This window comes from Nesoenas mayeri (genome assembly GCF_963082525.1).
Source record: "Nesoenas mayeri genome assembly, chromosome: 10".
NCBI classification, from domain to species: Eukaryota; Metazoa; Chordata; class Aves; order Columbiformes; family Columbidae; genus Nesoenas; species Nesoenas mayeri.
In genome coordinates, this window is record NC_137560.1 from 10,081,474 (window position 1) to 10,093,518 (window position 12,045).

The 12,045-nt window shown below is 42.5% G+C and overlaps 1 protein-coding gene across 1 annotated transcript in view; it reads left to right on the forward strand.

Annotated features, from left to right (window-relative positions):
* Positions 1-614: 614 nt before the first annotated feature.
* CACNA1D (calcium voltage-gated channel subunit alpha1 D) overlaps positions 615-12,045 on the forward strand; it is a gene marked incomplete at its 3' end in the record, with an annotated part of 171,437 nt that continues 160,006 nt past the window's right edge. Inside the window, exons 1-3 of the mRNA XM_080350654.1 lie at positions 615-948; positions 2,960-3,278; positions 5,752-5,857. Coding sequence (XP_080206780.1) covers positions 909-948; positions 2,960-3,278; positions 5,752-5,857 — 465 coding nt within the window. The 5' untranslated portion in view covers positions 615-908. The remainder of the gene's footprint in view (positions 949-2,959; positions 3,279-5,751; positions 5,858-12,045) is intronic.

Consider the following 12,045-nt stretch of genomic DNA (forward strand, 5'->3'; position numbering starts at 1 on the left):
GAAAGCGGAGGAGGAGCGCGTCCCCCGCGGGGCTGGCGCGGGCAAGGGCGGACGGGGACGGTCGTCCCGGGTCGGTATGGCCTGAGTTGTCAATAGCGAGGGTCGCGGAGTGCGTGGAGGGGGAGAGGCTAAAAGCCGCTCAGGTCTCGGTGGTGTCCCGGGCGTTACACCGGCACCTGCCGTGTGGGGCAGCGAGTCGGACGGGACGGGGCTGAGGACAGGCGGGGTACGCGGGGCGCTGCGCGGCCCCGGGCGGCCGGACGGAACGGCGCCTCGGCCGGAACCCGGCGACCGTGCGGCAGGACGGGTGGCGGGGGCAGCCCGTGGGAGCTACTGCGCGGCGGCGAAGGGGTTAAAGCGGCGGCGGCAGCAGCTCTATTTGCGGCTGCCGGAGCTCCAGGCGATTAGAGAGCGGCTCCGCGCCCCCGCCCGGCGCGGCCGCGCGGCAGCAGCAGGTGGCGGTGGCAGCAGCGAGGGAGTTAACCCCGTGGCAGCGGCAAGCAGGAGGAGGGGGACTGAGGGGCAGGCGGCAGCAGCAGGAGGAGGGGGACTGAGGAGGAGCAGGCAGCAGGAGGAGGGGGATTGAGGAGCAGGCAGCAGCAGCAGCAGGAGGGGGATTGAGGAGCAGGCGGCAGCAGCAGCAGCCGGGTTGCTAGGGATGGAGAGATCCCGTGTCACCCGGATGTGAGTGTCATGTTGGCCCAAACTCTGAGGGATTTGGCAGCGGTGAAGCATCAGCAGGAGGAGGAGCAGCAGCAGCCCCTCGCACGTCGCTAGTCACTACCATGGGGGTCGGATAGCGGGGAGCGCAGGGGGCAGCGCACACCTGGCTTGGGGTGGGGGGAGTCTCTGCCCTTTTTTTTTTTTTTTTTCCGTTTTCCTCTCACACACTGGAGAAAGTGAGAAAAATGCACCAGCAGCAGCAGCAGCCGGAGCGGCACCCAGAAGGTAAGAGCCGGAGTGCCCACCAAGGGCAGCGGCGTGCCCGGGATTGAGAGGACGGGAGAGCGGGGGAGGATTTATTAGGGATTTGGGAGTCGGAGATTGGGGGGATTAGGGAAAGGGTTGAGGATAGGGTGGTTTTGGGATGGGGAAAGGATGAGCGGTTGGGTTCGAGGAGGGAATGGGAAGGGCAGAGGAAGAGGTGAAGGCGAGATAAGGTGCTGCCCTCGGCATGTGACCAACATGGGAGCGGGTTTATGCCTGTCTGTCTTTTGCCCCGAGGCCATTAATATCAGCTGGCTGCGCTGGGGGAGGACACGGCTTGGTCTGTGTTTCCCTCTTATTGGTGTAATTGTGAATAAACCTGCCTGGAGATGCGGCTTCCCCGCGCCGGAGCGGGAGGGCAGCGACGGGTTAGGGCCGGGCGGGGGTGCGATGTGCTCGGCCCCCTGCCCTGCCGGGGCGCCTCAGCGTTAATCCCCCGCGGCGGCCGCTTCCATATCCCCCAGTGTTGTTTGTAAATGATTCCTGCCTCCTCAAATTAGCAGTAAGTTTGTGGTGCTCCCCCGGGGAAAGCAGGCACCCGGGCTTTGTTTCCAAGTATCGATTTTAAAAGACGATGGGTAGATAGGTAGATAGATAGGTGGGTGGTTTATTTGCGCCCAGCTACGTTTCATAGCATCCCAAAGGGCAGGCGGATGGCGGGCGAGATGGCTGTGCTGTTGCTTTTTTATCTGGGGGAAAAAAGCGGGGGGGGGGAGCAGGGATGCTCTGGAAAAATGTTGGAGATGAAATTCCCACCTTTGCCCCGGTGTCACCCGCCCCGAGGCGGCCCTGCCCCCGCGGCTCCCGGCCGTGGGTGCACCGCCCGCTGCCCAGCGCCGAGGCCGTGTCCCCCCCGCCGCCATCCCGGGGAGCCATCTTAGGGCTCCCGCCGCCCCGCGCCCCCGGCGCGCGCTGCCGCCCCCCGCGCAAGCAGGGGCGCGAGCGGAGCGGGAAGCGGCGGCCGGGCTCGTGCGCACCCACGCGCGGTCGCGGCTCTCGCGTCTTTCTCGTTCCCCCCGTGTGGCAGAGCGGGGGCTGCTGCTTGTGCTTCTCCCCCGCTCGACAAGCAGCGATCGCTGGGGAGCGGTTTTCCCCTCCTGCCTCGGTAGATCCGTTTCGCAGTCATCCCGCCCGCCAGCCCGAATTCTCGGCACGTATGTTGTGTATATGGTGCCTTTCCTGCATTTTTCTTTTTTTTAATCCCCCCACCCAGGCATCTTCAAGTTCGGAATCTCGCTCAGGAGTCTCTCCTTCCTACAGGTGCATGTAGGAGTAGACTCTGTTGCTCTAGTCAAAGAGCTCGCGAGGAGAGATCCTTGCGGGGAGGTGTTTTTTTGCCGCCTTTGCTGTCATCTCGATAGAGGGGACTTTGTCATTATGTGGAAGGTGAAGTCTATTTTTTAAATCCTTGTGAAGAGGCAAAACCAAACCCCGTCCCTTTACAGTGGTTTCCCGGTTGTAATTTCTAGTGTGAAAGATACCAGTACTTTACGAACGTGTTTATCAGTAGAGAATTCTTTGAAAATGCAGGATAGGACAAGCTTTAACTTGCTTACAGGACTTATCTCACTCCCCCCTTGTTGGTTATTCTTAATTGAACAATGTGCAAGAATGTTAAACAGCTACAAAGTTCTACAGCAGAATTGATCTTGAGGAGTAGCTATTTTTTATTGGACAAACATGGTGACAGGAAAGCTGCCATCCAGTTAGGAGAAAATGCAGTTAAGTGGAAGATTCAAAATGTGAAGTGTTTGTGTCTTGATGTATGCATTAAACTGGAAGTTATCATACTGGTTCCTGAGCATTTTTTGCTGCTGTTCAGTCACATACATGTGCATACACTTTTGCTCTGTAGTATATTGAGTGGAAGAACCCCACTGCCAAGAGGTTTTAAAATATCTGTCAGATATATTGTGACACACTTTAACATAAAACATTATAACCAAATACTTTTTTTTCTTTTGTCTCATAGAGGCGAACTATGCAAGTAGCACCAGAATTCCTCTCCCTGGTGACGGACCAGCTATTCAGTCAAACAGTTCAGCACCATCCAAGCAAACTGTTCTATCTTGGCAAGCTGCAATTGATGCTGCTAGACAAGCAAAGGCTGCCCAAAACATGAGTACCACCACAGCCCAGCCTGTAGGATCTCTGTCCCAAAGAAAACGCCAGCAATATGCCAAGAGCAAAAAACAGGGTAACACATCTAATAGTCGGCCACCCCGTGCCCTTTTCTGTTTATCCCTCAACAACCCCATACGAAGAGCCTGCATTAGTCTAGTAGAATGGAAGTATCCTTTGATACAGTTTCCTTTTTTACCGCTTGTTCCTTGTGTTTTCTGAATGTATCAAGGGGATTGTTTTACAGCAACTCTTGGAGCATCACAGCCTCAGTTCACCTGCAACTCTGGGTAACTGTCATTAATGTTGGTGGTAGTTAGTTTTGCTTAAATTGCTGTTAAAGATAGCCTCTTAATTTGTGTCATAATGACATAGAATATAATTTTACTGAAGTAACTCAAAGTCAAAAGAGCTTACAGCTGTTCCCTTTTTCTTAGGGTAGATGAGGGGAACACATTCAGAATTTTTTGAAGTTACAAGTTTATGTTCTATTCCAGCAGTTTATGTTCTATTCCCATCTTTGTAGTGCATTTGTTGCCCTTCCAAATAAGGTTGACTGGATAAGAATGCATCAAGCAGGGTTAATTGGGAGATGACCTAAGATGTCAAATCTGTGTCTTCCATATTGCAATTTGGAGTGTTGTCATTAGGGAAAATGAGTCAGATGTAGAAATCTTTTTTTAAAAAAATATTTTTCAAGTACTAAAGAAGGGAAGATTTTTAGTTAAGATAAGGACTGTAAATATATACAAGTGTCTGAAATATGTTAATATTTGGAATATTTACAACATAGATCTACTACTAAACATATTTGGAAGCATGTACGTGTGTAGATAGGCGATCAGATATACTGGCCTGGATTCATGGTGGCTTGTATGCTGGGCAGGATTATTTTATCTTTAGTTCAGTGATTATGAATTACAAGCATGTGGGTTTCTTTGTCAGAACTGATAGCATGTTGATTTGGTATATTATTTAATTCTCAAGAAAAGGCTTGAAATAGAAAATAGTTTTGTTGAGGTACGAAGAGAAAAATGTTTGCCTGTTAGCCATGGCAACATCCCTGTAGTGGGAAACAGCTGTTCAAGAGAGTAGACTACTGAAGTAAAACTCATTTTGTTATTTTAAACAGAACAGCCAACCTGGCAATAGGAACTGTTACTCATTTATAGGGCTTTTTTTTTTTTTAAATTATTTGAACATAATTCAATTGCCAATTAAATATAGTGAAACAGAATTTTCTTTAATTTAAACTGGTGAAAGTCCAGCTCATTTAAGTAAATTGGCCTCTACTTGGCTAAGGTCAATTAAATGAAATTACTATGGATCTAGAATGGAATAACTCAGGGCAGAGCTTGTTCCAGTAGCACTGCATCTTAAAACAAGGTTGTCAGTTTCTCGCTGGTATGGTTACTCTTTTCAGTCTGGAGAATGTGTGTTGTAACTTTATTTTGTACACAACATAGCAGCTGTTTATGTTGATACACTTTGTGGATGTAAACTCAGCCCCTGAGGTGACAAACTTTTTTTATGTCAACAAACAAAATTTAACAGGTCTTAAGGGGCATATGGGCTTTGTACTAGCTGCCTTTTTTTTTTTTTTTTGTAGGAAAAGTATTATAAATGATAAAAATATGCTCTTGAGTATATTCAGTACTCTTCCTTCAGCCTTTTGTGGGACTCTTATGGACATTTATCAGGAAGTTTTGCATTGACTTGAGGAAAGGGTGTCAAAAATCATAGTTAAATTCCAAAATACTCCCTTTCCCAACTTCCATGAATGGGTTTGTTTGGGTACCTCCATGTCTGTAGTTACAAGAAAATTGGGAAATGAAAATGTTAAATGTTTAAATGTTAAAATGAAGGATGAATTTTATATATGAATTTCAAGAAATATTTTTCCTTCTGGAAGGCAAAAGGTATCTCCGGGTTTCAACTGCTGTTGTCCAGATATGTTATAGAAGGGTAGCTGCAATTCACGCTGTTGTTGGTGCGAAAGCCTCTCAGTGTGCATGGCTGCTCAGCCAGTAATGATATTCTGTTTCCCTGTCTGCTTACCTAAACTTTCATCTGTCCTGGTCAAAGCAAAACTGCTTGGGATTTCAGCTGCCAGGAACATGAAGAGGGGCTCAGAATTTTCCTGTGTTCTGTGTGCAGCTTTGTAGCTCTCACACAGGAGAACAGTTGTGATTTGCTGGGAATCCTTCTCATATCCTGCTGTAAACTCGATCCCAAATAATTTTCCTCCTTTGGACAAACAAATTGCTGTTAATATTAATGAGACCTATGTGAGGATATGAGGACAGAACAGCTTGATAAGTATTCCTTACCCATCATGATGACCCACGTATTGATTTAAGAGTGTATAATTATATTCATCTCTGGAATTTAAAGTGCTCTGTGGCAGCAAGAGTAATAATTTTCTCTTTTTTCAAAATGAAGAGGATGTTGAAAGATCATTGTGATGGAAAATAATACGGTACAGCAGTACAACTAAAGGTGATGAAGTGTTTGTCACAGTTATCAGTCAAAAGATTGCCTTAAAAGTAAGACTTGTTACAACCGTTGATGCTGAAAGGAGAATTGGACTTAAAAGTTTATAGATACTCATAATTCATGAATTCCTTAATGAGATTTTTCCAGACCATTTGACATATTTATACTACTGTCTATATTTGCCAATTGTGTGGCCTTAGCTGTTTACATCCCATTCCCAGAAGATGATTCTAATTCAACTAATCATAATTTGGTAAGTACTTTTCAGTCTTTTATATTTGCTTACTATACTATTAACTTGATGGTCATGATTAACTGCTAGTATTTGAGCCTGTATTTTGTATAGATAATTTTAGTAAAAAAACCCAAATTGGTATATAGTGATGCTTCAAAATAAAATGTGTATACGGAATTGCTTTGCTTGTGCACCCCTCCCCGCCCTGTCTCCCCCCCCACCCCAATTTTAATGTGTTCCCTTAGGTCATGCGTTAAAAATAAGATTTTTCAGCAGTGCCATTTTTTTGGAGGGGAATGTACATTAATATTATGCTGCACCTGTATGTATATTTGTGTGGTATAAAAACTTTAATTTGAATTTCTATTGCTTATATTAAGTATGTCTACTAGTTGTTATTGTGTTTCTGACACTTCAGTCCTTCTGAAGTTTTACTGCCTGTCCAGTATACTTGTCTGTTTATGATTTTTGGTGGTGTTATTTAGTTGTTTATTTTACTAAATATTTTAGTTTTTAATGAGAGCATGGTGGGAAATTTTACATTAATACATTTTAAAGTGATAGGAACATCAATGTGATCTTTCAGAAAAGGGGTGGTACTGCATGAAGTAGTGTGTGAAGATGTATTTCTTAGATTGAAAATAGTATACAAGCATTGTGCTTGAAAATATATCCTGAAAATTAATTTTATTTTGTTATTAAAACCTATAAAGGCTATCATACTGAAGGGTAATATTGTGAATTACATTTCATAATTTGGTTGTTTATATTAAACACCATATTGAAATAGTGGAGTGCATGTTGTTCTGTGCACTCAAAATCTGCATGTGACTTTGAGGGGCAGGGGAGGTTTGTTCACAAAATAAAGACTTGGATAACAGTAAGTAGGTTATTTTGAATTAATTTACCTGGAAAACAGAGTTGATATGAGATCTTCTATTTATGAACATGTTTGTGTAATTTGTGGTGTGCAAGCTTGTTTATTTTCCAAAAATTATTCTGAGCATATGACCCATTTTATATATTTTTTTGTTTCTAAAGTTCATCAAGATTAAGCAAATGTGGACAGTAAAAAATGCTGGCAAAAGACAGAATAATTCAGGGCAATGTAAGGAGTGATTTATGCAGCTGTGTAGCCAACGATCAGTCTTTATCTTCCCCTCATCCCTTTTTTTTTGCTTGTTTGTTTTTCTTCCCCTGCAAAGTTCAGGCCTCAAATCTCAATAGCTGTCAATCCACCAAGATATCCACTAATAACTAATTTCATAAAGCATTTCTAATTTCATAAAGCAGTCACTTGTGTCAGAGGCTAATAATTTTGAAATACATGTTAGCCTAAACAAAATTAACACTAAAAACATTTATTATTTCTGACCTAATTCTACAATGCACTATTATTTAGAAAGAAATGGGCATTTTTCATCCCTGATGGTTTTTCCTTTTATTTGTGTAATGTGGCCAGGTTAGTCTGAACAAAATTACTTTTTTTCTTTTTTTGGTAAAAGATCCTTATCCATTTTAAGTTGACAGGGTCTTGAAGACCCCAAATTATATGTATATGAAGTTTACTTGGAATTCTCTCAAATTCCTGTTTAAATTTGAATCCTGTTTATACTGATGTTAAGCAATTCTGTTAAGTTTGCTCGAAGAACAGAATTTATCCTGACAGTGTACTTCCAGGTACTGGGACAGCTTTAAGCCCAATAAGAGAACACATAGACACATCCTGTGTACCTGATCTAATTAAATAAGTAGTTCTGGAATGAGCAAAATTGGCTTTTCTTACAACCAAGGTTCTGAATAATGGAATACGCTAACCAGCGCTCTGGGTTCGCATCTCTTCCTCTGCTGTTTCCCTGACATTTTTCCTGGTGTGGACCCACTTGGTTGAACTTGCAGTGTGGATTCAAGAGTATTGTGAGGGAATATCGAAGATGACCTGAGTTAGAAATCTCCAGGCTTGCTTGAGCATGCATTTCCTGATACTTGAGGTGTATGTACAGATCTATATTTGAGATAGAGGGCTATCAGTTGTTTTATAGTGGAAGTAAGGGTTATTCTGTCGAATAATGTTCAGATCCTTTGTGATATTGGTCTAAAAACCAGGCCAAACCTTAAAAATCAATATTAAATCTTACAAGTCTGATAGGATTCTAATCCCCTGCATGTAGACAAGTTTGTCCTCCTTGAGCCCCACACTGCCAGTTTGATCTTGCAAGGAGACTGTACCCCATTCTGGCTTTGATCCAAGTTCAAAAGCTGAGGGAAATGAGATGATCTCCTCTCTCCTTCCAGCCCAGATGTTGGGTCCTATCAGCCCCTCAGCCTTTTGTCCCTGCTTTCCTCTCTGGACAGAGGCACCATCGACACCATACAGATTGCAGCACTTGTATCATTTAGTGCCTTGTTGGGAGGGCCCAGAGTGAGGAGCAGGAGCATGGTCTGGCTCCAGTGCCTTCACGTCCTTATTATGTAAACCCTGAAAGTTCAGCTTTAGAAATTTTAGTTTGCGTGTGGCTTGGTTCTCGGGGAGTAAATCAATGTTGCTTCATTGAGTTGAATAGATTAATTGCTTTCCATCAGCTAACTGAACTGTCTCTTTTTTTGTTTGTTTGTAAACTGAAAAATTAAATATTTATAGCTGTGTATTTTCGTTTGACAAATACAAAATATACATAATTTGTAGTCACCTATAGAGAGATGAAGCAATGGTACAAGAGGGCAAAAACCAGTGGAACAATGGTAAGTGGGAACTAGAAATGGAAACTTCACCAGTTTTGCTTGGGCTAGTAGAAGACTGCTTGCATATATGAGAATCTGAGCAGTCAAAGTGTTCCTTCTTTATGACTTCAGGGAGTCTGCAATGGCAACATCAGTCCAAAGGTGTATGTGTAGAACAGGTTTTGATTTTTCTTTGTGATGGGATGGTAGAAGACAGTTTCTGTATGATGGTGTGTCCACGAGACCTGAGATAAAATTTCTGAGTCTGTCTTCATCTGTGACTGAACCAGTGAAGCACTGACCCTGTGTCAACCACCCGACTGCTGTTTGGGCTGAGAATGAGCACTGGTTTTACTTTCTCATGAATCTTTCAAAATGTGGTGTCTAATCAACACAAAGTCAGTGATATGTTGCAGTAGTAATGGCAAAAGAAATTTTAGCACAAATTAACCAAAAGTATAACAAACATTTTAAGAAACAAGTAGATGTGTCTTTAGTGAAATAACAAAGCAAATGTATGCATATTTACGCTTTTTAAAAAAATAGGGTGTATTTTGAATATTGTTATTCTTATTGTTACTATTTTTGTTGTTATTATTATCTTCTGTTGTTATTCTTGAATATGAGTCAATTTTTAATCTTAGATATCTTAAGATAGATGTGAGAAGCTTCCACACCCTTATTTTTGGAACAGTAGACTGTTTATAGAAAACTGACAGTGCAAGCTAAGTGTGAGGATGGGATAACTCTGTGTTTCTGTGTTGGTCACTCATCTTTGCTGATGTGCAAGCTGTGGTTATTGAAGTTTTTGTGACAGAGCCAGCATCATGCTATATCAGATGCTTACAATAACTTAAGGAAGCAAGTCAAGGTTTCTTCAGATATCAGTGACTAAATTAAGCAGATGGTAATCACTGTTGCAGGATAGGAGTCCCTTTCATTGTTAGAGTTTTTGATCTTCTGAGCAGACAAGCTTAGATTTCTGTTTTGCCTTTTGGCCATTCTCTGAGAGCAGAGGGTGCACTACAGCTGTCTTCTTGTGCAGTGCACTCATGGTTATCCTTATTCTCTCTCAAGAACGATGTGTTGGTACTGGGTGATTAAAAACCAATGCATTTCAAACAAAGCAGAAGTGCAGACTTAAATTCAGACTGGATTGTGTGTGACCACTTGCCAGGTGTTACAATCTGGTGTTCTGTGGGAAAATTTATCTGATCCTTTGTCTAAAACACCTTGATCTGTGTCTGTGGTGTGTGCAAGAAGACGCAGGAGGAAGGGATCATCTTTTCTATACTTTAAAGGGAGTAGTTCTCCCATGCTTTTCTATACTGCATAGAACTTTAAAAACAGGTATTGAACTTGATCCTGAGTTCTACATAATAATTAGTCCCTAATCAGTTATTGTTCTTTCACAAGTGGGTCCAGTTCTTCCACAAGTAGGTGCGTGAAACTATTATTGAACCAGAGGAATTATTTTTCTGTTACTGCAGAACAGGGGCAGTGTGCTCAGGGATGAAATAAGCTCATAAGCTCACTACATCATATTTTAATGTTGTTTCTTTCATCTGCCTTCAGAAGTTGCAGGTGATCTGAACTTACCACACTTGATTCAGCTCTAATTTTGACAGTATTTCTTGTCTGAGCTTGATAAGAAGTATTTTCTGGCAGGAAGGTTTCCTGTGTATATCTTTCTTCTGTTTCTATATTTTTAATTTTCCCCCATCCCCCCATCTGTGATATGTTATTTCCCTTAATGTCTTTTGTCTTTAACTTCCTACTTGTTTCTTTCTTATCTTTTTTTCCTTGCCCTCTGGCTTCCCCCTGTGTTTACTCATCTGTTTGTCCTCTTCTGCAGCATACTTTGCTCTATCTCACTCTCCTCAATTTTTCTTTCATGTATCATCCTGCTGTACCATATTGTATTCTCCTGTGCTTTGCCTCCTACTGACTTTCCTATTGGTCTGGCTAGCACTGGGCTTCTTCACAGTGTGCAGGCAGACTGGCACAACACAAGTCTGGATTTTGTTTATTCTTTTCCATTCCTTTTTAAAAGAGTAAATGTGAACAATAAGTAGGCATCTGTCTATACAGTCTATGAAAACTACACCCCTGACGTGAGGTGTATTACATCTCCTGTGACTAGACCATGAAGGTTTTCACTGGTGACAGTGTTTTATTTGAGGAGAGATTGACAGCCTGTGCATTTTGGGAGACTTGCCTAAATTAGAGCAAATTGGCAAGTGCAAAGTCACATCAGTAAACAGCTTGACCCTAATGCATCAAGGACTGGAACCTAATGATGATTAAAGGGTCCATGCTGCTGATAGTAGGAATTTTCAGCCTTCTTTCTGGCTACCATTGTCAGTGGGGAACCCTTTCAAAGAGTGAGGCTCTGCATTAAAAGGAGGTCACTCCAGCTTGTGCTTGCAGACCATGTCAGGTGATGGTCTTGACCACCTTTTCTTCTTTCTCCCAGGTAGTTGGGACTGGGAGAGCCATAGTGGGGGATGCTGCTGCAGAAAGGTTATGTTTGTGTTCTGTGTCTCAGGCAGAGATTTCCTCTGTAAGTAGCTTTAGTTAGACCTTTCAGTGACTCCACCAACAGGAAAGCCAGTGTTGTCCCTGGACTGTTAGCTGTGCCTTCAATCTAGGGCACAGCTGGAGAGTGCTCTTAAGAACTGGTTGAACTCTTGACTTGGAGGTCAGGCTTCCTCTTCTCATCTCATTAGCAGCCCTATGACTCATTCAGTTCTAAGGCCACATGACTAATTAATCCATCAATTGAAAAGAGTATCCTCTATATGCAGCTTCTCTGAAAAGATTTTTGTAGAATGTTATTAATTTTAACCACATTTAGAAAATAATTCTAAAGACTTTTGTTTAATTGCTAAATGTTCTAAGATGTATTTTAGAAGGACTTCATACTCATCTACTGTCTTTCTTGTGTTTATTTCTCCAGTGTAGGGTTCTTTGAGGCCTGGGTCTCTCTCCCCTCACTTCAAACATCTTCTGGTCTAAATTTTATTTTTGATACCATGTTTCTAATCTTTTTCTACCTTCGGGTTCTTAGCTGATGATCTCTCCTAATGTCTTTGTTATCTGGCATAAAAGTCACCCAAGTAAATTTTTCAGGAAAGATGCAAGATAATTTGGACTCTACTGAAAATACTTCATTTTGCATATGGGAAAACATGATGGAGACATTACAACATTCTGTGTGCCTTTAGCCAAGCACCTGGCTACTGGTTCTAAAGGCACTAGATTTTTAGGGGAAAATGTCACTAAGTTTAATTTGAAAAAAAGATTCAAAAATATTTGATTTAATTGTATCTGATATACCACAGGAATTTAATGTTGCGTATCAAGTCAGTGAAAGGATTTTGTAGTTCTGTGTATGAGTAGTCAGGAGGGCCTGTGAGAAAGTCAGTAGGTTTAACCTTGAAAAAGAAAAAAACCCAAACAAATCAATCAAACAAAAAACCCAA